At 40.9% G+C, this 26762-nt stretch overlaps 3 protein-coding genes and 1 long non-coding RNA gene across 13 annotated transcripts in view; 2 read left to right on the top strand and 2 right to left on the bottom strand.

Annotated features, from left to right (window-relative positions):
- Nucleotides 1-359: 359 nt before the first annotated feature.
- On the bottom strand, nucleotides 360-14573 carry LOC112216283 (homeodomain-interacting protein kinase 1). Of its 5 annotated transcripts, none has more exons than XM_024376160.2 (18): nucleotides 14483-14573; nucleotides 12368-13128; nucleotides 10572-10763; nucleotides 10172-10353; nucleotides 8221-8344; nucleotides 7829-7948; nucleotides 7234-7320; nucleotides 6540-6721; nucleotides 5963-6104; nucleotides 5194-5398; nucleotides 4784-4902; nucleotides 4403-4531; nucleotides 3336-3505; nucleotides 2979-3116; nucleotides 2600-2767; nucleotides 2146-2357; nucleotides 1893-2026; nucleotides 360-1750 (listed from the first exon to the last, which is right to left on the bottom strand). In XM_024376160.2, the coding sequence occupies exons 2-18, from the start codon at nucleotides 13124-13126 to the stop codon at nucleotides 1355-1357; spliced, it is 3459 nt and encodes a 1152-aa protein (XP_024231928.1). In that variant the 5' UTR covers nucleotides 13127-13128; nucleotides 14483-14573; the 3' UTR covers nucleotides 360-1354. The 5 variants fall into 5 exon arrangements, with proteins under 5 accessions (XP_024231928.1, XP_024231927.1, XP_024231929.1 ...); XM_024376159.2 differs by lacking the exon at nucleotides 14483-14573 and adding an exon at nucleotides 13430-13727; XM_024376161.2 differs by lacking the exon at nucleotides 14483-14573 and adding an exon at nucleotides 13430-13727 and having other exon boundaries at nucleotides 3336-3502.
- On the top strand, nucleotides 14469-17780 carry LOC112216285. Of its 6 annotated transcripts, XM_024376167.2 has the most exons (14): nucleotides 14469-14646; nucleotides 14861-15027; nucleotides 15139-15202; nucleotides 15323-15380; nucleotides 15495-15600; nucleotides 15697-15776; nucleotides 15931-16010; nucleotides 16090-16120; nucleotides 16383-16489; nucleotides 16633-16657; nucleotides 16744-16848; nucleotides 16995-17123; nucleotides 17256-17379; nucleotides 17522-17780. In XM_024376167.2, exons 1-14 carry the CDS (start codon nucleotides 14469-14471, stop codon nucleotides 17684-17686), a joined length of 1419 nt encoding a protein of 472 aa, XP_024231935.1. In that variant the 3' UTR covers nucleotides 17687-17780. The 6 variants fall into 6 exon arrangements, with proteins under 6 accessions (XP_024231935.1, XP_024231936.1, XP_024231937.1 ...); XM_024376168.2 differs by lacking the exon at nucleotides 16090-16120 and having other exon boundaries at nucleotides 14882-15027; nucleotides 15931-16047; XM_024376169.2 differs by lacking the exon at nucleotides 16090-16120 and having other exon boundaries at nucleotides 14861-15006; nucleotides 15931-16047.
- Nucleotides 17781-17839: 59 nt separating this feature from the next.
- Nucleotides 17840-26762, bottom strand: part of LOC112216284 (arf-GAP with coiled-coil, ANK repeat and PH domain-containing protein 3) — a 91419-nt gene continuing 82496 nt past the window's right edge. Inside the window, exons 17-24 of the mRNA XM_024376165.2 lie at nucleotides 26525-26742; nucleotides 25635-25736; nucleotides 25401-25502; nucleotides 24998-25227; nucleotides 24670-24779; nucleotides 24329-24439; nucleotides 24065-24126; nucleotides 17840-19163 (exon numbers count right to left, since the gene is read on the bottom strand). Coding sequence (XP_024231933.1) covers nucleotides 19057-19163; nucleotides 24065-24126; nucleotides 24329-24439; nucleotides 24670-24779; nucleotides 24998-25227; nucleotides 25401-25502; nucleotides 25635-25736; nucleotides 26525-26742 — 1042 coding nt within the window. The 3' untranslated portion in view covers nucleotides 17840-19056. The remainder of the gene's footprint in view (nucleotides 19164-24064; nucleotides 24127-24328; nucleotides 24440-24669; nucleotides 24780-24997; nucleotides 25228-25400; nucleotides 25503-25634; nucleotides 25737-26524; nucleotides 26743-26762) is intronic.
- LOC121839633 lies at nucleotides 23238-26433 on the top strand. Its single transcript, XR_006079107.1, has 2 exons — nucleotides 23238-24210; nucleotides 24332-26433. It is a non-coding gene; the product is annotated as an uncharacterized LOC121839633 (long non-coding RNA).

Here is a 26762-nt window from a genome sequence, read left to right as displayed (position 1 = left end):
TTATTCAACAGGCTATTATTCAACGGGTCTCCAGTTGTCTATATAAAGACTATCCTTATTAGGTTTGGGAATCAAAGTAATTACACCTTGCTTTAAGGAAGCCGGTAACTCCCCCTTTTCTATTGTTTCTTGGAACATAGCAAGAATGAAAGGAATCAATTTATCATTGACATTCCTAGCCGATCTGATCGCCATTTGGGAGGATGTGAGCAAGCCGGATCAGCCAGGGCCAACCAAACACAAATAGAAGTGTCCGCTTCATTCTATAGATTGTTTTGTATGAAAGTATATATTCTGTTATATTTAGCTTATTAACAAAAAGCATTATAGATCTTTTGCAAAAATACAGTACCACAGTATACATCTTAAAAACCATTTTATTGCCTATATGATGATTAAGGTGTACTGTCTGTTCTATGTAGCACTTCACATTATAATAGTATGATTGTATGAACGACCATCATGTCACCAAAACCATCAACTCTATATCCAACATCTATTTATATACTCATGAATCACCATCAGATTCAACACAATTCACCAAATTAATTCAAGGTTGACAGGAGCCTATCAATAGGCTTAAAGTGGTGATGAGATTATTAATGTGATGTGTGGAATATGTGAGCAGCACTTTCAAAGTCAAGGGCCTTTGACAAGCGCCTCAGTGACAGGCTGGAGAAAAACACAAAAGATTCATGTTTACAAATGGCAATATCAGAAGTTTCAGATAAGGTGATTTTGTCAACAAATTTCATCTGTATTTTTTAACAAACATAAACACAAAACATTTATAACAGAGACCAACTCTGTTCAGGGTCATTTGCAATGTATAGACACAAAAAAACTGCTAAAAGCAAATGAATAAAAGGTACATTATAATATACAATTTGATTAGCAGAAGTACATGATGAAATAAATTGTCATAATGGCATAAAGGACACAAATGGTTAGTGCTTTTGACAGGTAGGCTATTATAAGCTTATTATTCTAAAAACAAAGATATTCAAAAACGAAATACTGGCTTTACATAGAAGAAATGTCTAAATACTTTTTGTTAACATAAGTGTGCTTAATTTAAGTAACGGGGAAAAAAGCGAAAGGGGAAAAAACTCATATTTACCACGTTAAAACCGTCTCTGAAATCAGGAAATTGCCAACAAAGCTGTTAAAATTTTAAACAAGGTCTTAATAAATTGCACATTTAAAAAACATGACAAATCATTGTCCCAGTGCTATACTTGTGCAGTTGGGCACCTTTATAATCTTGGTCTCCATTTGGTCTTCCGCTGGGCTAGAGAGCTGATCTGTCCACAGATTATATTTCTATGGTTCTGTCTCAGGCAGCTTCTATTCTTCACAGGTAGGGGTACTGACTGAGCTTCCTTTGGCTTAGCTGGTAGGCTGCCGCGCTGGATCGGGGAACGGGGTAAGGCTGGGCCGCCAGCTGCTGCTGGTGGTGGTACTGTCCCTGGGCATGTAGGAGCCCCAGGGAGGAGTAGGGCCCATTGGGCCGGGCATGTCGAGAAGAGCCGCCGGCATGGAGCTGGTCCACGGCCTGGGAGACAGAGGCCAGGGCGGCAGAGGCAGGGTAGGCGTACAGGTTCGGGGTAGAGGTGAAGATGGAGGCAGCCTCGTGCAGGCGGTAAGAGGAGTTGGAGGAGATGGGAGGAGGGTAAGTGGTCTGACGGGGCAAGGAGCTGTTGTTGCCTCCTGTTCTGTCTTGTGATGATGACATCACAGACTGCTGTACCTGGAGAGGAAAACATTGGCTACAATTTATATCACTTCATTCACATTTTACATTCAAAATTTAATTTAATTTAATCTTTATTTAACTAGGCAAGTCAGTTAAGAACAAATTCTTATTTTCAATGACGGCCATATACCCTTACCTGACTCAGGTTGAGTGGTTGGGATCTGCTAGTTGTGGCACTCTGGTTGCGATCAGAGCTGGAGGTCCTTCCTGCCCTGCTGGACTGCTGAGCTGTCCCCTTCTTGGATTTACCAGAGACATTAGCAGGTTGATCTAAAAATCAATAAAACCAAATTATTTAAGGTGAAAGGCAACAAAACTAAGGAGGTGGGCAGCTCCACCTATACAATAGTAGGGGGAACACTAGACTGGAGGTGTGTTACCACGCCAACCTGTTTTTTGTACTCTGCTCTCCCCAGACTGGGTCTTCACTAAGGGCAGGATGATGGCTAGAGACTTGGAGAAGGAGTGGGAGGTCTGGGACGAGGAGGAGCTGTTGGCCAGGCCCTTGGGGCTCAGGGGACTGCTGGTGGACGAGTCAGAGTCATGTGAGTCGTGGACTGTCACACAGCTAATCACGTTGGCCCGCTGGTTAGCACCAGAGCTGTGACAGAAAAGAGGAAGAAAACTTTATCGTTTTCTTTTTAGAACACAAAAATTCCTCTTTTGCTTTCAACCCAACCCCTTGAGACACACAGACACACGCACCTGAGGGATTGAGACTAAAGCCAGGGTCATCCAGGGTGCTGGTTTCAGCTACTTAACAAAACAGCAGCGTATCTCCATTGTCTCTCATTCATTTACACATTAGGTGGATACATTAGAATACACAGGATGTGACCTCACCTGGCAGCAGGGAACTTCCCGTCATCCTCGTCCTCTGTGTCACTATGGATAGTGATAATGCTGACAGCAGGGCTGGGAGTATCAGAGATGATAATTGGATCACCACTCAAGGCAGGCAGTGGTGTGTTGTGGACCATAGGGGCGGCTGACTGCAGAGACAACACAGGCCTGCAAAGGGACAAATGTCATTTTAACAGGAAAGTATATTGAGATGTTTCAATGTGCTTTAAAAAAGTTTGTGTTGATCTGAAAGTCCTCAATCATAAAGCTCTCACTGATTCATAGAAATCACATACCTAATGAGGAAGAGAACCATACAGTATACAAGAGTATGAATAAAGTGTGTATTCTTGGACCTGACCATTGGGTTGAAATTTACCTGGCCCTACTGTCGGCATGTCGAGCCTTAGACCTTTTCCCCTGCTGAGATCTTGCTTGGAACTGGGCCGCAGGTGCATGACGCCCCAGTGTATGGTCCTGCTGTTTGATGCCATGGTAATGACTGCCATGACGACCCCTGGCATGACAACAACTTGTAATTAGCTTCCCTAGCATATCCGAATCAGTACAACACAATATTATCTGAACCATCTAACGTCTCCACATACTGTAACCTAGATACAAAATAATGTCAGAAAATATCAAATTAGGGCTTCTTCTGCAATTCCTCTAACGTTCTGCTCTTTGGACAATGATATGGCCTTAGTGCCCAGAGGGACAGCACTGCAGTACTCACCTCCAGTGTGAGGCCTGTTGTCCTGAGCTGTCTCCCCCAGAGAGGGGGGCTCCCATGGGGGAGTCAGGGACCAGAGTCTGGGTTTGGCTGGGGTTGTGGAGGGACATACCTGGCATCTGCTGCCACGTGGAGGGGATGAGGATCTGCTGGGTGCCTGCTGGCCAGCCCTGCTGTACACACACACAGACAAAAACAAACAAAGTGATTTATTCTAGGTTTGCTTCTAAAACAACTAATACTGAGATCAATGAAAGCAAGTTGAACAGTCTGTTTTAAGGGAAATAGAAAAATGCTGTGCTACATGTGAGTACGAGTCAGACCATTACAGGTTGGGTGTGGATTCTACAAGAACCACTGGGAAGACAAGCACATGCAGTTTGCAGACAGACATGATTCAGTGTCTGCTCCTGTCATACATGGAAAGCTATAGGCATCCAGCATGCCCCCACTGAGTCAAGCTCAAATTCAAAGGGGAAAGAAAAACATTCTATGATTGTTCTCTGTTCCCCGGACTTCCAAAGCATGACCCGAACAGAGAAAACCTCAATAGTTACTGCTGAGAGAAATATGTTTGAAATCAAAACACCATTAAACCGGCACTCCAACTACCAGAAGAAACAACTGTTCATTCTCTCAAGCCAAGCTCAAGCCCTGGAAGACAGAGTTCTGTGGAACTGAGAAGGTGGTTTAAAACCTGAAACTCAAGAGTATTCTGTTAAGAGAAGCATGACAGACAATCAAGGGGCAGCATTCTAAGATGGTATTTCTAATGTCTGCTGCACAATTCCAGGACCAAAGCAACAACATTGACATTTTGAATCAACAGGGATTCCAAAGGTTGAAGAGATGAAGTGCAAATTTACATTTGGTTGAATATATTTACATTTCAGCAAGACTTCCAGAAACTTCAGCTGTCTCTGTATCATAATACAACATCTCTCTTTTTTGGAAGGGGAAGAGAAAAGGAGAGATGAGATGCTGCAAGCATAAGCACAGACCAGAGTTAGCAGCAGTACATGCGTCCCATGCTCTGCCCACCCCTGACAGTATTAGTGATAGTGCTTTACCAGCATGGTGGGGCTCTCTTCCAGTAGGCCAGGCCTTCCAGCCCCACAGCCCAGGGGCAGTGAATACAGAGGGGCCATTCCTGCCACAGGAGCTTGCAGGGTGGCTACCATCAATGGATTGCAGGATTGCTGGTGGGGAGGAGGTTTGAGGGAGGGATGTAAGGGTTAGATAAATGGACAGGGAAGGTCAATCCGATCTCCACATCCCTTCACCAATCAGTCGGAGACTGATTCCCAAAGAAAGAAGAGGATGTTAAGGAGGCTAAACACCTTGGTGTGAGGAATCCTGTCAATACTACTCTGGTTATTCATAGGATTTCAATGGACACACATGGAGTCAAGCTGTGGTGGGTAGTCATACAGCACTCAGTCTTGCTGTACCTGTGTGAGCATTCCAGGCTGGAGATGCAGAGGCTGAGTGGACTGGTTCTGGGGCACCATGGGAACAGAGTTATCCATCCTCACTGGGAACCCAGAGTGTTTACCGGATGACTGGAGGCCTAAGAAGAAAGGAAGGCAGTAGATTAGTTACAATGTCATGCATACAGCTCTGCAGATGCAAACTGCAGACATTACATCTAACTAGGGACAATTGGACAACATTATGAAGTTCAGATCCTCTTGTGTTATTACATCACATAAGGCTACACAACATGTATCACTGAAAGCGGTCTCCCACATTACAACCTATGTACTTAGCTGCGACATGAATTTGGTCTTCATTCGAGTTCAGCAAGAGAGGCAAACAAACTATACTTATAACATTATAACCCTGCCCCATCTGTTCTCACCCTGGATGGTGGGTGGGCAGACTATGAGAGTCTGCTGGAAAGGCTCTGTTTGGCCACACAGCTGGGTGGGTCTGGTCTGCAGAGGGACACTTTGCTGGTGGAGACCTGGGATGTTGATAGTAGCCTGCTGATACAGTCCCGACTGGTAGTTCAGCAGAGGGATGTTGCTGCTCAGGGACAGGGACTGGCCACCGGTTGACGCCACCTGACATGGTGTGGATAACATGAAATAACTATTCATCACACTTTACGTGCTGTAAAATATTCATGCTAGGACATGCTGAGTAAGTCTGATGATAAAATATATTAGCTTAAGGGGAAAAAGATCCTTAGTACTGTGATGAAAATGTGTTTTTCTTATAAGTAATTTCTGTGTTCTATTCATGTGCTGTTCTATAAACCAATTTCTGTGTTCATGCAAGTGACTTGAGTGAACGAATCCTCACTATCAGTAGCTGCAATTTGGCAGTACACCCAGACCTTGTTTTGAGAACGAAAGATATCTCAGTTTCAAGGTCTCAGCTTATAAGAAGTGAGGTATTGGTCTGTCACATGCATGACCCAGTATTGGTCGGTCACATGAATGAAACAAAACAGTCATGATTAATTAGTTATGCTAAATCATGCAAATGTAACTTGTCTGAGTTTCTGACAGACAGACGTCCACTATGGTGCATTACCTTTGTTGGAACCTCCAGCGTGCTTACAATAATGATTCATTTAAGATGAACGTTTAGTGTCCCTGTGTAATTTCCACAACAGTTCTCACCTGGTTGTGCTGGCTGCTAAATGTAACAGTGAGGTTTGTAGCTCCACTGGGGGTGTTGCTGCTAGAAAACAGATTCTTTCCACTCTCGAAAGGGTTGACCCTTCGCTTGCAAATGTCCATGTTCTGGAAGCACGACTTCACACTGAAAAAGAAGAAATATCAAGGCATATGTGAATCTAAAGGAGCAAGGTACTCTGTACTCTTATAATATCCATCTGGCACAGCCAGAAGAGGACTGGCCACACCTCAGAGCCTGGTTCCTCTCTAGGTTTCTTCCTTGGTTCCTGTCTTTCTGGGGAGTTTTTCCTAACCACCGTGCTTCTACATCTGCATTGCTTGTTGTTTGGGGTCTTAGGCTGGGTTTCTGTATAAGCACTTTGTGACTGCTGATGTAAAAAGGGATTTATAAATACATTTGATTTGATGACACATTTTATCTCGAGAGAAAAACAAGGAGATTTGCCAAGCTGTCTTAATCCTGGGCTATCGTGTGTAAGCTCTTAGGCCAAACAATTGATATAAAATGTAATTTGACATAAATGCCACAATACGATAGTCCTGATGATCCTCTACTTACTGTGAGCTGTGAGGGAAGTGCAGCAGGTGGGTCATGGTGACGAAGGTGTGGTTGAGGGTCTTCATGGGGGTGATGCGTTTGTCTGCGTCCAGCGTTAGCATCTTCTTCAGCAGGTCAATAAACTCTCTCCGGTCCGCCTTCTCTGCCTGGATGTCAGTCCCCGCCAGACTAGTCATGTTCACCTGCCACAACATACAGAAAGTCTGCTAAATGACTAAAATGTAAACATTTATAGATGCACTATGCAGAAATCGCTCCACCATTTCCTGGTTGCTAAAATTCGACTAATTTCAGTTTTATGTGACAAAACAAGCAAGCATAGTGTAGAGAATCATTGTACCGTCTTTAATTATTATTATTAAATTTTTTAAACGCTGTGAAATATATTTTCCATAACCAAAAATATTGTTTTTGAATCTGGTGTACAAAGCAGCAAGTAAAAGACGCAAAAAACAAAACTTAAGAACGGGAAGCATAGAAATAGTGCATTGAACAGATATACAGCTTCTTAGACTTGCTTTCAATCCAAATGACAGTTGCATGTTGCATCTTTAAACATCCAAGTCTACTCTGAAGAGATCAAATAAATTGGAGATATGAAACATACCAATTTATAAGCATAGCCTAATACAAAATAGTAATGGATTAATGACGAGTGGATTTAGAGAATGAATGGCGACCTAGTCACCCTCACCTGCATCATATCATCCAGACAGTTAAAGATGTATTTCCGAGCCTCCTTTGACTTTATCCCCAGCTCCGCCTCGTGCTCTGAAGGAGTCTACAGACAAAAAGAAAACGTAAAATAAAATAAAAATAAATAAAAAATACTATTAAAAGGTACTGTACAATATACATCAGCGAACAAGATATTTCATCAATATGCACCCACACATCACAATTGCCGCTACCATACTCTCATCCACTATTGCTAATACTGAACAATTTAAAAACTTGCCATGAACAATTTAAACACCAGCCCTTCAATCCCCCCTTTCTCTAATACATGTGTAAATATTGTACATTAAATGTGCCTTCTGTATTTTACTTTTGCAAAAAAATGTATTCTATTCTACTGAGCCATTTACTTTATGTTTGTATTCTTATCTTGTATTATTTCTTATTGTTGTTGCATTGTCGAGAAGGAACCTGCAAGTAAGCATTTCGTTTGAAGGTATATACCATGTATATCCTGTCCATACAACTAAAAAAAATTAAAACTTGAAACATAATTAGCTATAAACATGTAATTATCAACATTCTGATTCCTAATATGTTACCTACTGTACCTTGAGCCTCCATAGGGGGTAGCTGGAGTCAGGGCCTCTGTTAAAGAAGCGACTGGACTTGGTGCCTTCACTCAGGAGGTATTCAGCAGGCAGGCCCTGGGTCTGGGAGATGTACCGGATCTGATGAAGCCAAGAGAAAAGCAACAGCAACAGTGTTAATCAGAGATTGGTCACAAACAGACTTAGGGCCAGTTTCCCAGACACCGATTAAGCCTACTGTTGGACTAGAAAACACTTCAAATGGGAATCTCCACTGAACACACTTTAGTCCAGGACTACACTTAATCTGTGTCTGGAAAACCAGCCACTTCATGTATGACTGATACTTCAACAAAATGGAGGAAACAAATACATGTCGTGTCTTCAAGAAAAGTAGAAGAGGTGCTGCTGACCTGATCATACTCTGAGGCACCAGGATAAAGAGGCCAACCCAAGAACAGTTCAGCAATGACGCAGCCCAGAGACCACATATCTATAGCTTCACAGAAGGGAAGTCCCAGGATGATCTCTGGCGCCCTGCAACAACACATATAGTTGAAGTCGGAAGGTTACATACACCTTAGCCAAATACATTTATACTCAGTTTTTCACCATTTCTGACATTTAATCGTAGTAAAAATCCCCTGCCTTAGGTCAGTTAGGATCACCACTTTATTTTAAGAATGTGAAATGTCAGAATAATAGTAGAGAGAATGATTTATTTCAGCTTTTATTTCTTTCATCACATTCCCAGTGGGTCAGAAGTTTACATACACTCAATTAGTATTAGGTAGCATTGCCTTTAAATGGTTTAACTTGGGTCAAACGTTTCGGTAGCCTTCCACAAGCTTCCCACAATAAGTTGGGTGAATTTTGGCCCATTCCTCCTGACAGCGCTGGTGTAACAGAGTCTGGTTTGTACTGTAGGCCTCCTTGCTCGCACATGCTTTTTCAGTTCTGCCCACAAATGTTCTATATGATTGAGGTCAGGGCTTTGTGATGGCCACTCAAATACCTTGACTTTGTTGTCCTTAAGCCATTTTGCCACAACTTCGGAAGTATGCTTGGGGTCATTGTCCATTTGGAAGACCCATTTGCGACCAAGCTTTAACTTCTTGACTGATGTCTTGAGATGTTGCTTCAATATATCCACATAATTTTCCTTTCCTCATGATGCCATATATTTTGTGAAGTGCACCAGTCCCTCCTGCAGCAAAGTACCCCCACAACATGATGCTGCCACCCCCGTGCTTCACGGTTGGGATGGTGTTCTTCGGCTTGCAAGCCTCCCCCTTTTTCCTCCAAACATAACGATGGTCATTATGGCCAAACAGTTCTATTATTGTTTCATCAGACCAGAGGACATTTCTCCAAAAAGTACGATCTTTGTCCCCATCTGCAGTTGCAAACTGTAGTCTGGCTTTTTTTTATGGCGGTTTAGGAGCAGTGCCTTCTTCCTTGCTGAGCGGCCTTTCAGGTTATGTCGATATAGGACTCATTTTACTGTGGATATCGATACTTTTGTACCTGTTTCCTCCAGCATCTTCACAAGGTCCTTTGCTTTTGTTCTGGGATTGATTTGCACTTTTTGCAACAAAGTACGTTCATCTCTATGAGACAGAACGCGTCTCCTTCCTGAGCGGTATGACGGCTGCGTGGTCCCATGGTGTTTATACTTGCGTACTATTGTTTGTACAGATGAACATGGTACCTTCAGGCGTTTGGAAATTGCTCCCATGGATGAAGCAGACTTGTGGAGGTCTACATTTTTTTTCTGAGGTCTTAGCTGATTTCTTTTGATTTTCCCATGTCAAGCAGAGAGGCACTGAATTTGAAGGTAGGCCTTGAAATACATCCACAGGTACACCTCCAATTGACTCAAATGATGTCAATTAGCCTATCAGAGGCTGCTAAAGCCATGACACCATTTTCTGGAATTTTCAAAGTTGTTGAAAGGCACAGTCAACGTCTGACCCACTGGAATTGTGATACAGTGGATTATAAATGAAATAATCTGTCTGTAAACAATTGTTGGAAAAATTACTTGTGTCATGCCAAAGTAAATGTCCTAATCGACTTGCCAAAACTAGTTTGTTAACAAGAAATTTGTGGAGTGGTTGAAAAACTAGACATGTTGGTAACATGAGTACATAATATTGAGCCTGCAATACATCCATGGCTACTGAGACTCTTGTGTCACAAAACGACACATGCACCAGGGTTGGGCTCAATTAAATTTCTATTCAGTCAATTCAATAAGTAAATTGAAATTCCAATGCCGATTTTACTTATTGGAATATTCCGTTTACTTCCTGAATTTACTGAATCTAAATTAAATTGACCCCAACCCTGACTGGCACTCACCGGTAGTAGCGTGACTGTAGGTAGGTGGAACACACTGCTTTAGAAACGTGGCTGGCGGAGCCGAAGTCGATGACCTTCACCCTGTAAGGCTGTCTGAGAGGATCCACCAGCATGATGTTCTCAGGCTTCAGGTCAGCATGGATTAGACCCAGGCTCTTCAGCTTCAACAGGGCCGTGGCCACCTGATGACATACGTGGCAATGTAAAAACTATATATATATATATATATATATATATATATATATATACACATAAATGTATGTATTATGTATATGGCTGTACAATATGTGTATGATATGGGTAACATGCAATATGTACAGTATATTGTGTTATTTTGCATATAGTAGTATTGTGCAGTACTAAAAAAGTGTTCAAGACTATTAATTGTACTGTATCGTACCTGCTGCAGCACAGGCCGGATTGACTTGAGCAGCAGCGGGCTGAACTTGCTGTGCTTCAGAAAGTCATAGAGATTCTGCTCCAACATCTCAAACACGAGACAGGTGTGGTTCTTGTGTTGGAAACACTCGTAGGAACGCACAAAGTTGAACTCGTCTGCGTTCTCTGTGCTCAGTCTGCTCAGAATACTCACCTGCAGGACGATGGCAGATACAGAGCCTTCAGAAAGTATTCATTCCACATTTTGTTGTGTTACAGCCTGAATTCAAAACGAATTTGATTTTTTTCTCTCAACCATCTACACAAAATAACCGATAATGACAAATTCAAACATGTTTTTTTTACATTTTAGAAAATGTATTGAAAATGAAATACAGAAATATCTAATTTACATAAGTATTCACACCCCTGTCACCGTTTACAGCTGTGAGTCTTTCTGGGCATGTTTTTAAGAGCTTTGCACACCTGGATTGTACAATATTTGCACATTATTCTTTATACATTCTTCAAGCTCTGTCAAGTTGGTTGTTGATCATTGCTAGATAGCCATTTTTAAGACTTGCCATAGATTTTCAAGCTGATTTAAGTCAAAACTGTAACTCGGCCACTCAGGATCATTCAATGTCATCTTGATAAGCAACTCCAGTGTATATTATGCCTTATGTTTTAAGTTATTGTCCTGCTGAAAGGTGAATTTGTCTCCCAGTGGCTGTTGGAAAGCATACTGAACCATTCCATTTTGTCCTAAAAAAAACTCCCTAATCCTTGCGATGACACGCATACCCATAACATGATGCAGCCACCACCATGCTTGAAAATATGAAGAGCGGTACTCATTTATGTGTTGTGTCTGCCCCAAACATAACACTTTGTATTCAGGACATAAAGTTTGCAGTTTTAATTTAGTGCCTTATTGTAAACAGGATGCATGTTTTGCAATATTTGTATTCTGCACAGGCTTCCTTGTTTTCAATATATCATTTAAGTTAGGATTATGAAGTAACTACAATGTTGATCCATCCTCAGTTTCCTTTCTCTCCAGTAACTGAGTTAGGAAGGACACCTGTATGTTTGTAGTGACTGGGTATATTGATACACCATCCAAAGTGTAATTAAAAACTTCACCATGTTAAGGGATAGTCAATGAATGGTTTTAATTTTTTTTATTAATTTTTTTTTTATCTACCAATAGGTGCCCTTTGCAAGGCATTGAAAAACCTCCCTGGTAAATGTGGTTGAATCTGTGTTTGAAATTCACTGCTCAACTAAGGGATCCTACAGATAATTGTATGTGTGGGGTATAGAGATGAGGTAGTCATTAAAAAAATCATGTTAAACACTATTATTGTACACAGAATGTCCATGTAACTTACTTGTTAAGCAAACGTTTACTCCTGAACATATTTAGGCTTGCCATAACAAAGGGGCTGAATAGTTATTGACCCAAGACATTTCAGCTTTTCATTTTTTATTAATTTGTAAACATTTCAGAAAACATAATTCCACTTTAACATTATGGGGTATTGTGTGTAGGCCAGTGACACAACATCTAAATTAAATTAATTTTAAATTCAGGCTGTAACAACAAAATGTGGATCAAGTCAAGGGGTGTGGATACTTTCTGAAGGCACTGTAGATATGTTCAACTATTTTAATATCATCTCCTTCTCAAACTTCTACAAAATGTACACATGCATGGTACCTCTACAATTTTCAAATTCAATTGAAGCTCTGACCAGAGACTAATTTATCTGGTTAAAGCTTACAAGAAAGTCACTTCTGCTTAGTGACACTAACCTCAATTTGACCTTGCCGGGCATATGAAGGATGATTCTTCAAGATCTTGATGGCCACGATTTCATTGGTGCCACGCTTCCAGCATTTAGCCACCTGGCCAAATGTACCTCTCCCTAGGAACTCCAGCACCTCATAACTGTTAGACAAAGAGCACAGGATCTCATGCTGCACTAGCTGGTAGTCTCCCTCACTGTGGGAGTTACTACTCTTAGTGGTGGAGGTGGAATGTGCTATGGACTGGGCTGTGGTGGTCCCCCCACCAGCGGCGGGGCGGTTGGAGAGCACAGGGGCAGAGAGCTCCTCCAGGATCTGAACACTGTCACTGCTGTCCACCTCCTCACTTTTCCTCTTCAGGCTGTTACTGTACTGCTTGTGGTATAGGTCCCCTGGCTGGGAGGAGGATGCAGCCTCCTTGACATGGTGACTGGTAGAAGAGGAGGAAGATGAAGAGGGTCCTCGGGCACTGCCTGTGCTGTCTGCCGCCCGTACGACTGTCTGCTCCCGGGAGCCTCCCCCCATTGATGGATACCCCTGGTTGGAGTTGGAGGAGTTGTATGCTGGGTTGAAACTTGATGCAGAGGGGGAGGATGTGTTTCCATTTCCCTGGATGGGGCCCTGCTGCTGGTAGTAAGTGTAGTTGTTGTCTCCCACCTGGACGCTCACATCCCACACACTGTTCTCTACTTTCAATTTCTTGGTACGAGTGTATGCGCTGGAGGAGACTGAAGGAGAGGAGAAAACCTGGAGCTGGGAAGCCATGTCTACACAAAATGGGAGGCAAAGAGATTATTGGAAGCTGGCTACCTCTCTATCATCATAAACTGACAGCTGGTGTTAACTAGCTATCTTACATTGTTGTAATAGATCAAACAGTTCAAATCATTTTAGCAGCACTACAACTCAAACGTTAGCTAACGTTAGTGTTTCATCAAAGTGTTATGCTATCAACGGGCCCAGGGTGTGTGTTGTGCGGACCAATGCAACTAGTTAGGCTAAGGACGCTTATGGAAAACTGTTTGTCAACAACTGGAAAATAACATATATTGCATAGGTAAACGTCACCTGTGTTTGGTTTAGTCTTGCGGGTCCGATCGATTTCCCAAAACAGCAAGCCTCATAGCTAGCTAGTTGCAGGCAGATAAGAGCTAAAATTCCAGCTAATGCGAACTTCATGCAGATCTCCCCTCGAGATCTCAAAACATCAGCCGGGACATCATAATAACAACACGAGGATATCACACGACATCACATAATTTTAGAGGCACATAGAAAATGTCAAACTGACTACAAAAACAGCAGGATAAACCCATCCATCAATCCATAACAAAATCAACCGTATACCTAAGCACCAGAAGCGCTTCAGCATTACCGTAAGGTTTGAAAACAAGCGCGTGATAAATTGTAGTCTCCTAAAAATAATCTCAGGATTACATTTTAGACTAAACAGAAACAATAATTGAAAAGATCAGAAGAAACATCACCGCCTCTGCTTGGTGTTTGTGGTAGCTACACTTTTTAAGAGACCAAATGAAATATTTGACTAGGAGGAACGAGGAAATATAACCCATATGGTACTGCCACAGAGTGGCACTTCTCACTTCGTGAGAATTTCGTGAACGCTTGCGGGGGTTGGAGAAATCAATGAGAGAATTCTTCCTTAGTTATTACTTTTCTCTAACTCTAAAAGGCACAACCTAGATTCAATACAATGTCTTAAGTATTTGAACATGTTATTATGCCAACCTCGTGGAAATGACAAACTGACACGTTTTCATTTTCGTCAAAAACAACTTTATATCGAAGGAGTGCCTTTGATTTGACGATCTGCACATGCGCCGTTTTGCGCGAAACAACCGTTAGATTTGATTACGTGTTTCGTTTCTACGAATTTATTTTAATTTTAGCAGACAAGTCATTTAAGAAGAAATTCTTATTTTCAACGACGGCCTAGTGGAACTGTCTTGTTCAGGGTTTCGATTTTGCAAGCTTTCGGTTACTAGTCCAACGCTCTAACCACTAGGCTACCTGCCGCCCCAAAATGAGTTTAGCCAAACATTTTTTATAACTAACACTATATGTGGTTTAGCTAGCTAAAGTCGCAATGAAATCGCTTACAAGTGTGATAAAGGATTTATATCGGATATGCAGTTTCTGCCTATCTTCATGCTGTACTGTCTTATCTCGTTTGTGCCGCGCGCATGCTCAGATGGTGGCCTTGGAGATGTCGAGAAGATTTAGCATTAGCCATAATATAAATAACAAAGCACAGCACAGCAAAGGTAAGAAACGTTAACCAACGTTTAAGCAACTTCAAAAATAATGTAAAAGTATGTTAATTTCAGTTGCTTCAAGAGAAGTTGTGTGAAACCATCATAAAATAAGCAAGCTAGCTAGCCAGGTTAGCATAACATAATCTGTGACGTAGTTAGTTAGCAAATTTAAAGGGATACGTTAGCCCTCTAAAAACACAGTCTAATGTTTTCCATCAAATAGATTTGTTTACATTTCTTTTAGAGGAGGACCATGTCAGATCTCTACCCTCCATGGCCGCACAAACTGAAAATGGGTTTTTACATCTGAAACAGTACCTCAAAGAGATGTCCTCCATGAGACAAGCTTTGAACACAGGTCGTCCCTTGGTAATTTGCTTGAGGGACCAGGTATTTTCGCTACCTACTCAATAGGAATTACCTATCAATCTCTGAGCTCTGTTAAAAGCTTGGAACAGTTTTAATGTAACATCACGTTTTTGTATTTATTGTATTTAATAGGATAGACTTCCACCCCTACCAAAGAAAACCTCACCCAGATCTACTAATGACAAGATTGCTGCAGGTAAGCCTATGCTAACATTTGGAATATATCTGTCCCTTTACAAGTGGAGAAAGTAGCAACTGTTTGTGTTGTTGACAACTATGTTCTTCCCTTCTCCTCCCCTGTCCCCTGCTGATAAAGATATAGAATGCACCATGTCAATAAAGCAGCATGCTCCAGCAGAAGAGGAAATATTAAGGTGCGTAAATGATTTTTAACAAATCACATTTTTTATTGCACCAACACTTTCTTAAATGGCTATGCTACAACCGTCCTTCAGGGCCATCAATATCATATTTTACATTTTATACAGAAGGATAAAATTCAGGAGGGACGAGCACATAATAGAGAAGCTTCAGTGGATCTACAAGATACTTTGTGGCTTAACCAACATGAGGAATAGAGACCTGAAAACACTGGTGAGATTTGCTTTATTTGTGTCTGACATTTAGTGTTCATTCATTGTTGTAATAAATGACACAATTGTACAGTAAAGTTGTGTATTTCTCACCAAGTTGCCTCTTGCAAGTGGGTATGTGAACATCATCATGAAAGACACAGATAAAACCAATGTTCTTTTGAAGAACTCTCAGAGGTAACCAAACTAAATCCATTTATATCACCTCTTACAATACCCATTGACTTACAAAACTTAAATAGCTAGTTTATGGTAACCTGCTTGATTTAACTGCATTCAAATAAAAGCAATTTTTTATTTAAATATTTCAGATGTGATTCTATGTTGTCAGGTGTCTGATTCCATTTGCACCTGAGGACATGAACATCAACCCAGACTTGTGGGAGTCATTCATCAATCACCAAGACCAAGGCAGTAAAATTGTCCACAGATTTTCATGGGAATACCGGTACTATCATTGTTTTTAATGTTTTTTGTTTTTGTTTTTCAGAGCCAAAATCACCCTCTGCTAAGTTTGCTGGGTAAGAAATGTAATACATACAGTACATTAGTTAAAATCTATATTTCATTTAGCAGACGCTCTTACCCAGAGCAACTAGGGTTAAGTGCCTTGCTCAAGGGCACATCGGCAGATGGTTTTACCTAGTTGGCTCAGGGATTCACACCAGCAACCTTTCGGTTACTGTCCCAATACTCTTAACCACTAGGCTACCTGCCACCCCTAATTAATAATGTATTTCCTAACTAAAGTTTAATGGTCAATTCCACCTTAAAACATTGCAGTTGTAAGCCTGTCCAGTTAGGACTCAGAAGGAAGGCAGGTCTAAAGGAGGTAGAGAATGAAACTGGGGACCTACCTCCTTGGCTGAACCTGCTCTTGGATGAGAACAGTTAGTACACAGCCATTTTGATTTGCAGTATAACAAATATATAAGGACCATATAATGACACTTCAGTATAAATGGCATATAACGGTTTACTTGGGTCTGAAAGTCAGATTGAAATAGTGATATTGACTATTTACTTTCCACAGCCACATATGAGAAGGATCCTCAGAAGTGAGTATCAGTGGCCAGTGTTTAAGACATTAATGAAACATGAGAGAGTAGAATATAGATATTCAATCTTCACATGTTTTTTTCAGACCAAAGAACAGACATGATATGCTGGAACGTGTCAGAACAAAGTTCATCGAAATTCAGAGATCTATGAACAATCAGATGGAGACAGACATGTTTGAGAAGAAAATGTAAGCGGTTGTAATGATTCCAATATAGGCCTGTGTAATGTTAGACTTTTCCTCGCATTTAAAAAAAAAAAAAGTTTGATCAAAACATAAATGCAAGTGAAAAAATGTACAGTATAGACTCAGTATGTTTCATTTGTTTTGTTTAGACACAGAGAGGAGAGAATGAGGACTCTCCTGGATGCATTGATGGCCTCAAGGAAGGAGACAAGCCTACCTATGCTGCTCTCCTCACTAAAACATGAGCTCAGGGAACCAAAATCTGCGCTTTTATTTTGGTGAGTTTCAGTTCTATGTTACCAACATGTACAGTAGCCTACTATGTCACTTGTTCATGGGAAAATTCATGTGAAATACAGTAAATGTTGACATTGGTTGTATTTTTGTTTACTTTTAACATGTTTTCTTAGGTACGAAATCCTGAAGAGCGATGTCTCAGAATTGTCTGATGACAGGGACTTTGAGTACAGGACCATCCTGCAGAAGATCGGCCAATTCCACAACTTCTCTCACAAGAAGTTGCCCTACTCAAAGGTAATCATTCCAAATTCTCTGGAAGTGAATAGATTCAGGGCAAATTTCATTTTTTAACACTTGTGTCAGTGTATCAGAGTTTGTGGATTATTAGTGTAAGCCTGACCATTAGTGAAAAAATAAACCCTGTTATTGTTTATAGGAGAAATTTTGTCTCCTTGTTCTCTCTCTGCCATCGAATCAGCTTCTCCAACCAGCCATGCAAGATGCTCTGATGTTCCTCACTGAGAACGTCTTCCAGCTCCTACCACGACAACTCAAGCACTGGTATCAGTATCTCAAACTGCCCTTTTATGATGCCTCCTGACTCTTAAACTCAAGTCATCCTCAGAGGGCTGCCAGCCAATGGTTGTTATTTTAGTTTAAATTATATTAAATGTAATTTGTTTCAGAAATATGGACACATCAGTCTTGTGTAATTGTTGTAGTTAGTCAGGCAAGGAACCACTGTGAACACTTGTCAGTTTTTAGAGACTTTCTTTAGTTTCACAATTGAAAATATTCAAGACAAAATTACATTCCTTTGAGATATATTAGCATTTTGCCTCTACAGCATTTATATACAATATCTGCATTGAAATGCATAGTGGTATGAATATAAAGACATTCTACATTACATTTTAACAAAATATTAAGACTATACCAGCATAGTCGAAATCAAATATCACCTTCCATATAGTTCCAGGATAAAAACAAAACTTATTTGAAAAATAATACTGACATTACAGCACATTTCAAAGAACTGGATGGTATCCAAAGGAAACAACCCTGTCCATTCATCCTAAGTGAGCTGAAAGCCTATAGGCTATAGTGTAGAGACATTGCTGCTTAATTCAAGTTTGAAAGAAATAAATGGACCAAAGGAATGCATTACACACAAAAAAAAATAAACATTTTGCAATGTAAACAATATGCTGTTATTCCTTCTATAGTGAGTCTGGTTCATTGAACAAAATAATCAAGCTGTTCTGAGCACACGAAGAAGAATTATCATAATTCTCAACAACTCCTGATATATATCTAGAACACAGGTTAATAAATTGTTTAGTGCTTGGATTTATCTAAAGTTAACATTTAACAACAACGCCTAAAAATAATGTCATACAGCTAATAGGAGAGGACAAGTCCAGCATATCCTCATAAAGCAAGTACAGGCTACATTACAAAAAGTTATTAAAACAAATTATTTGATGACAGAATATGCATTTCACACATTTGTAACATACAGCATTCTCCAATATCTTTTGTCAAAGAAGTAATACATGTCATGAACAGCATCTAAGAATTCACAGATGTTTTTAACAGTGACAATAATTATTGATATCGTCGCCCATACCTGTAGGCCTATGTTTTTGAGGCAACATTTCTAAGCTCCCATATACTGTAGGTGCATGTTGACAGAAGTGGTTTCACCATTCAGATGAGTGAAGTCATTTAGTGTTAGTCAGTATTGGTATTAATAGTAGAGATAGTACCTGTAGTACCGCAATTTGAAAGAATGCAATAGTGGTTCTCATTTGTGAAGAACATTTACGAGTTGAGGATCTGAGAGGATTCCTAAAGTCAGGTTCTGAATATGAGGTGGATAGACACACTATACAAATCTGTAATGATGTAAGGAAAGTGACTGTTGCACTCTTCAAGTACGACCTCCCAGACATCTCATCCATCTGTGGGCTACCTGAATGAGTGTCTAAAATGTACACTCCTCCGCTTCAGCTTCTCTGGGTTGTGGGAGGCCATGTGAGAAAACTCTCGGAAGATGTCGAGGTAAGTAGTGTCTCCTGAAAAGGGATAGGAATGTAACAGAGCATTATCGTCAAGAATTGCATTTGAATTGATCTGGTAAATAACAGTAGGCCTGCCATAAAATAATGTGGAATTTGTGTGAAAAAACATAAAATCGATTGTTCAAAACCTGAAAAAAAGATTTTAAAAATGACACACTCAATTCTAGATAACACATCAGCAGAGGAACAAAACCATAGTCTAGGCACCATGACTCTAGGCTTCACCCAATCTATTACCAAATTATCAAGCTTTACTTTTCTGGTGACCATGGCGACCGCCAGTCAAACTCCTTTCTACCCCGAGAAATTCTCAGCTAGACTAATTTAAAAAAGGAGGGAAGAAGAACATTCCAGTCTGTGGCTGTGTATCTATGATTATTTGGTATTTTATGATCAATGGGCAAATGAGCAGCACACCAACTACAGGGGCCAATTCACAGCCCTTTCAAATAAACGGTTGAGAATCGATTTATCAAACAAATTGAAAACATTTTATAAAGCGCTGAAACAAGTGTAATTTTTTTTTTTAAATATGGGGCAAACTGGATTGACCATAGAAATATTTTTTGAATCCATACTGAGTTGAATGTAGGAGGACAGGTTTTCTAATCTCTGAAGATGTGTGGTATGTTGTTATATCTTCACCCTAGACGTAAGTGGTTGACTCGTAAGTGCATTGCCAGTTCAGGTTAATGCAGTTAGTTGTAGTGACAGGGGGAGTGTTATAATAGTGCTATAGAAAGAACAGAAGAAATGAAGCAATAAGCAGCGGGAGAAGTTAGGTGTTGAATGAGTCACATCTTCCATTTATTTTCAGTATTTTCTCATTTTAGAAGACATTAGGAAAAGGAAATTAACATAAAGGTAGTGTAAGTTAATTAAAGATACAGAGTTCACAAACAATATACAAACAACATGTACAGAGGTAATTAGTAAAAAAACATTTTTTTAAAGACAATACAGGAAAGTTTAAATTTGCATGTTTCAAGCAAGCAGTTTTAAGTGGTAATAATTGTTTAGCCTATTTACAGCATAGCAGTCACCTAGTCAACCTATGGTCTAGTCAATCCACTCACTCCGATACACTGTACTGTACAGCATGTAAACCTTTAGTGGCTTGACGCAAATCATTGGCATTTTTTGGTCATAACATTGTTCCCTAGATCTTTCATTGAGTCTAATATAATCTACTACTACTCTTTTTGTCATGTACTGCACAGTAGAAGACAAAACTAGAATGAAATTGATAGTTTAACAGACATATTTGAACGTTTTTTTTATTTTTATGCTTATTTATTTTCAGCTCATAAATTACTTGAAGAACGTAATGTGGTCTTTGGCTTGAAGTAAACGCGAGCAACCCAAACGCAATGTAAAAACATCAGTTGTTACTAGCCTACAGCAAGAACAACTAATGTAATTTCCTGATCAAGATGATTTCAGCTCTGGAACATGATGTAAACATGTGGTTAGGTCAGTAAGCAACTGCACAGTATCAAGGTAAACATGGAGGACTGGTCATCCTCTGACTGTGTGTACACAGGCTGTGCTTACATAACGGGGTATTATGTTGGTATTCAGGGGAGCTAGAAAGTTTTACGTAGACCAAGCTTTCTCTCCTGTTCTAAATGGCCTGTCAAAGTCAAACTATGCCTGTATGTTATGGGGTAGTCTATCCAATATATCTGGTTCAGTTTGACAATAGACTACAGATCTAACCTTTACAATGTCTTACTATGTACAGTTGTCATGATTTGGCAGCACATTACACAGTTATCATTACACAATATATCAAATATTAACATACACGGATGAATGAAGTAAACAAAACCAACAGGGCTTTGAAAGACCTGGGCAACAGCAACCCATGCACTATTCAAGCAAGAAACCCAGAACAAATCTAATATTGTATAGCCATGATACATCAAACATAAGTCAATGTTTGGCAAACATACAAATACTGTAATACATGTCAGTTTAAATATTATATTAAAAAGGTCAGTCTCATTGCAGTTTGTAAGGTTTCTATTATAAGATTGTGAGTTGTGGTTGTCTTTTCCAAAAAGAGACATGAAGAAATGACGGTAAAGGTTTAGTGACCTTGTGTGTGAAAGCTCAGGAAAATAAAATCTAACAAAATATATCCAGTTTAAAAAAATACCATCTGCATCATATTGTTCAACATAATACAAGAAATACAGAGTATCTGTATTTAAATTATCATTGCACTATTGCTCTAGGCAGTTCATAAATGATGGTAAAAACCTACACTAGTAAATTAAAATGTCAAAAATAAATTCAAATCATTATGGGTAGGAAAAGTGCATAATGTTGCTTTAAAATCCATGTAAAAGCTTTACTTTAAAGTGTCTCCATCAAGACAAGTACACATTTATGACATATAATCCATATATCATCCATTCTCAATCACAGTTATTATTTAGCTTCATTGTCACCCCTTCAAATCACCCCTTTTTAAAACAACATGCGTGTACTAAAGAACCACCTCATGCCACAACACAGCTGGAGCAGAATTAATACGTTTGTAATAACTGACTAGATACAAAGACAACGACTTTCAGGCCTTAAAATGAATGTGTTGAATGTCTGCTTTCATAGTCTACCCTTGACAAGACTACCATATGCTGATCTGGTATTCTTATATAAGCAGGTCGGTTGATGATAGTTACAGTGCATTCTGAAAATATTGAGACCCCTTGTCTTTTTCCACATTTTGTTACATTAGAAGCCTTATTCTAAAATGGATTCAATAAATTATTTCCTTCATTAATCTACACACACTACCTCAATGACAAAGCTAAAATTGTTTTTTAGAAATGTTAGCAAATGTATTAAAAATAAAAAACAGATACCTTATTTACATCTGTTTTCAGACCCTTTGCTATGAGAATCGAAATTGTGTTCAGGTGCATCCTGTTTCCATTGACCATCGTTGAGATGTTTCTACAACTTCATTGGAGTCCACCTGTGGTAAACTCAATTGATTGGACATGGTTTGGAAGGCGCATAATTGTTTATATAAATGTCCCACAATTGACATTGCATGTTGAGCAAAAATCAAGCCATGAGGTGGACGGAATTGTCTGTAGAGCTCTAAGGCAGGATTGTGTTGAGGCACATATCTGGGGAAGGGTAGAAAAACATTTATGCAGCTTTGAAGGCCTCCATCATTCTTAAATGGAGGAAGGTTGGAACCACCAACACTCTTCCTAGAGCTGGTCGCCCAGCCAAACTGAGCAATTTGGGGAGAAGGGCCTTGGTCAAGGAGGTGATCAAAAACCTGATGGTCACTCTGACAGAGCTCCAGAGTTCCTCTGTGGAGCTCTGAGAAGCTTCCAGAAGGACAACCATCTCTGCAGCACTCCACCAATCAGGCCATTATGGTAGAGTGGCCAAACGGAAGCCATTCCGCAGTGAAAGGCACATGACAGCCCGCTTGGAGTTTGCCAAAAGGCACCTAAAGACTCTCAAACCATGAGATACAATATTCTCTGGTCTGATGAAACCAAGACTGAACTCTTTGTCCTGAATGCCAAGTGTTACATCTGGAGGAAACCTGGAACCATCCCTACGGTGAAGCATGGTGGTGACAGCCTCATGCTGTGGAGATGTTTTTCAGCAGCAGGGACTGGGAGACTAGTCAGCATCAAGGGAAAGATTGAACAGAGCAAAGTACAGAGAGATCCTTGATGAAAACCTTGATGCTCCAGAGCGCTCAGGATTCAGACTTGGGTGAAGGTTCACCTTCAAACAGGACAACGACTCTAAACAAGACAACAACACTAAGCAGCTATGACAACGCAGGAGTGGCTTCGGGACAAGTCTCTGAATGTCCTTGAGTGGCCCAGTCAGAGCCCAGACTTGAACCCGATCAAACATGTCTGGAGAGACCTGAAAATAACTGTAAAGCAATGCTCTCCATCCAATCTGACAGAGCTTGAGAGGATCTGCAAAGAAGAATGGGAAAAACTCCCCAAATACAGGTGTACCAAGCTTGTAGCGTCATACCCAATAAGTCTGTAGGCTGTAATCGCTGCCAAAGTTGCTTCAACAAAGTACTCAGTAAAAGTTCTGAATATTTATGTAAATGTGATATTTCCATTTATTTTTTATACGTTTGCAAAGAATTTTAAAAAACTGCTTTTGCTTTGTCATTATGGGGTATTGTGTGTCGACTGATGAGGGGGAAAAAATACTTTTAATACTTTCAGAATGCACTGTAATGTGCAACATATTGGCCGGATCTGGTCTTTGGTTAGGAGCGCACCACCCTACCTTGAAGACCACAAGCAAACACCTCTCCAAATAAATATAGAGCAGCTGAATTAACTTGGCTTGACATGGGTATAAGTAGGATACAGATGGTATAGTAAAGATGATTTAAATGAACTTATGAAGTCATATTAAAAACTTGGTCCCTAACCATTTGTGACAAATGAACTAATGCTGAGCAAATTTAGCCATGAAGTCAACCGTACAGTTTGACATCATGACAGAGTTAATAATACTGACATCCTATACGTTGATGAGCCTGAGGGATTTGTAGTTGGTATATTCTGGTGCTGCCTCGTTTGAAAAACGTTAGTTAGCCAGAGTATTGGCTAGAACACAGACAGCAGCCTGTGGGGAATCTTGACAAAGAAAGGTGTGTTTTGGACAACGTTCCTTCCTGTACAAGATTCCACACAGGGCTGCCACAGTCCTGGTATACTTTTGGCTTCCCATCCAACCATCATCTGAAGGGAAAGCTTGATTCATTGGACCAGGACTAAGTATTGTGATTGACTTCTAGCAATCAGCTATGTGGAGACAGATAAACTCTTGTATGCATTTCTTATATTGCTGTTCTGTGGAGCTGCTGGTGGGGTATTGACCTGGCTGGCCGAACGGTCCCTCTGACTCCCGCATCTCCTCATTCATCTTGGCCAGTCGCAACCTTTGGGAAGAAAGGGAAGGGGGAGAGAAGGGAAGGAGGGGTCGGACACAAACTGTTAGATGGATTCACTTAAACTTCCCAGAGGTGAGGAGCTACAGTAGATTACCATGCTAACCTCTGGTCATAATATGTATTTTAAAGGATCATGTGTAGTTGAAGCTGAGTAAGTTGAGGGACAGGGTGTTGTGTCCCACAAACTCACAAGGTGACGATGTCTGCATTGGCTGCCTGCACAGCGATACTCAGAGGGTCCTGCCCATCCTCGTCCCCGTCGTTCTGCGTGGCTCCTCTCTTCAGGAACAAACACACCTGCCTGTAGAGGGCAGCATGGAGACAGGTCAGACGTGAACATGCAGAAGCAAATCTGTACTCAGCATCTTTGTCTTGTTTGCTATCTAACCTGAGGAACAATGTAGAAAATAACTGAACAATAATCAGCTTTGCATGCTACACCATTGTCCATGGAAATGTTCACTTGTGGCTCAAAACAAGACATTGACAATAGTAAGGAAGAGAGAAGCGTTATGCCTTGGCACTACTCACCCTGTGTGTCCCAGATATGTGGCGTGGTGTAGTGGCCCCCTCCCCCTTGCGTCTCTTTGGTTGACGTCAGCTGCATTCTGGAGCAGGAACTCGCAGGCTATCAAGGAGCCCTGGAATGGAACACAAAGGTTCTGAGGCTCTCGCCATGTTGCCAAATAAAGCACAATACAATGTGAGAAAATATTGTGATCATGCATAGACATACTGTATGGATAGATGTATACATTGATGTTTCAACATAATGCGTCCATGTAATTTACTGTGAATGACTAGAACTGCCTTTGCCAGTGTGCCAAGAACACACCTGCCTTTCATTACAATGACTCACCCCAAACACAGCCTGTATGAGTGGGCTCTTGCGATCATCCTCGTCGTTGACGGAGTTGATTTCAGCCCCGTGGGCCAGTGCCTCAGCCATGACGGGCAGGTTGCGTGCCTGGGAGGCCTTGTAGAGCAGCGCCCCAGGGTGGAGCTCACGCCCATCCTCTGGGTCCGACTGGGTCTCGGTCTCTGGCTCCATCTCAGCCTCTCCGCTAGAGTCCTCTGACACCTCACACTCTGCAGAGAGAGAAGCAGCAGAGTTACAACTAGGATTCAATACAACTTCATTTATGCCCTCAAGGGCAAATAAGGATGGAAATGGCATTTTAATACTAAATATGATGGCTGAACCTATGTTGTACATTTCATTTTCCATCCTATCCTTTACAGGTATGTATTTCTCTTCTTACCCTCCTCTGTAACACTGTCCACCACTGAGCCGAACACCAGGATATCTGTGCTGCCGTCTGTACTGCCGCCCAGGCCACTGTCACTGCTCAGACCTGCAGGGCCAAAAGGAGCCAAGCCAGGGACACGTTAGTCACTGTTGCTTCTAGCTATTTCACTTTGCACACCACAAAGGATTCAAGTATCTCTGTGGTTTAGAGTGTAGTGTCTGTATATTAGATGGGTAGGTAACTTACTACGAGGTCCAGATCCTGTGTCGAAGTAAGAGAAGAGATTGTCCAGCTCGTCTGGACAAAACAGTGACTCTCGTCGGAACTTTCTCTCTAGAGCTGAAGCGGCTGTAAAGCACAACGAGGGAATGTTTAAATGTACTGGGTTGTCATTGTCAACTTTTTGTTTAGCACAATTAGGAATATGGATAAAAAGAGAAAATGAGGAAGGTATCCTTCCTCTCATGCCAGGAGAGCTATTAGGGTATGAAGGGGTTAAACCAAGGCCTCATACCTTTTAAAGGGTTAATAAATTGTGTTATGATAAACTGTAAGGTCTCTTAGGAGACCTCTGTGTGTGTGTTAACACCTGTTTTTAGTGTTGTGCCCTTCAGACACTATCAGAAGGCAGAAACCACCTACGCTCATACTCCTCCTGTCTGGGCCCCACCTGGATATCTGAGGTTCTGAGAATATGACTGGTTTTCTGAGAACACAAGGCTACCGCATGCCTGATGAAAACAGCCACCTGTCAGAAGATGCTTAGACTCGTTCACCTTGTTATGACCCGATACTTGTGATGAAAGTTTCAGCCAAACTCACTTCTGAGCTTCTAATTGCTTACAAGATAGTTGCTGCTGTCAGGGGGAGGTTAGATTTATTCAAATGTTGTTGCCAGGGAAACTTACGCAAGGAGGACTGGGGAGGCTATATGAGTTACATGTCTTAGACATTTTGCAGAACCTGGGGAGAGCTATCATATACTGTACTCTGTACCAACTTCTGCCTACAATTGTATTACTAAAGGAGAATTGTAATACTTAAACAAAGAGTCTGTGTTTCCTATATATATGTATATATGTGTTTGATAATTATATAGACCTGATCATCTGTTGAAGAAAATGATCAACAGGTACCTGAGGAGAGGGTGGCAGGGGAGGCGCTGCCCGGCTCCTGACGGTATTTCCGTCGGGTCTTAGGCACTGTGGTGGCGCTGTTGTGTCTCTGCCACTTCTTCACACTCCACCGGTGCTCCGTCTTCCGCCCACCGTTCACAAGCACCTCGGTGGCCCCCAACTTCTTCAGGAACTTCTTCTCCACATACTTTGATTTGATCCACGCCTCCTTCTCCTGCCTATAAGGGATAATAGGAAA

This window comes from Oncorhynchus tshawytscha, linkage group LG16, assembly GCF_018296145.1.
Source record: "Oncorhynchus tshawytscha isolate Ot180627B linkage group LG16, Otsh_v2.0, whole genome shotgun sequence".
Lineage (NCBI taxonomy): Eukaryota > Metazoa > Chordata > Actinopteri > Salmoniformes > Salmonidae > Oncorhynchus > Oncorhynchus tshawytscha.
This window is presented reverse-complemented; position numbering and strand designations above follow the sequence as displayed.

Bases quoted from the DNA above. Each gene is read 5' to 3' on its own strand.
- LOC112216283 (XM_024376160.2), bottom strand. From the start codon at position 13,126: ATGGCTTCCCAGCTCCAGGTTTTCTCCTCTCCTTCAGTCTCCTCCAGC. The intron at 10,764-12,367 runs GTTAGTGTCACT...ATCGTCCTGCAG, and splicing joins CCCGGCAAGGTCAAATTGAG to GTGAGTATTCTGAGCAGACT. The intron at 3,117-3,335 runs GTGAGTACTGCA...TTGTCATGCCAG, and splicing joins CAACAGGCCTCACACTGGAG to GGGTCGTCATGGCAGTCATT.
- LOC112216285 (XM_024376166.2), top strand. From the start codon at position 14,469: ATGAAATCGCTTACAAGTGTGATAAAGGATTTATATCGGATATGCAGT. The intron at 15,028-15,138 runs GTATTTTCGCTA...TGTATTTAATAG, and splicing joins TAATTTGCTTGAGGGACCAG to GATAGACTTCCACCCCTACC. The intron at 17,380-17,521 runs GTAATCATTCCA...TATTGTTTATAG, and splicing joins AGAAGTTGCCCTACTCAAAG to GAGAAATTTTGTCTCCTTGT.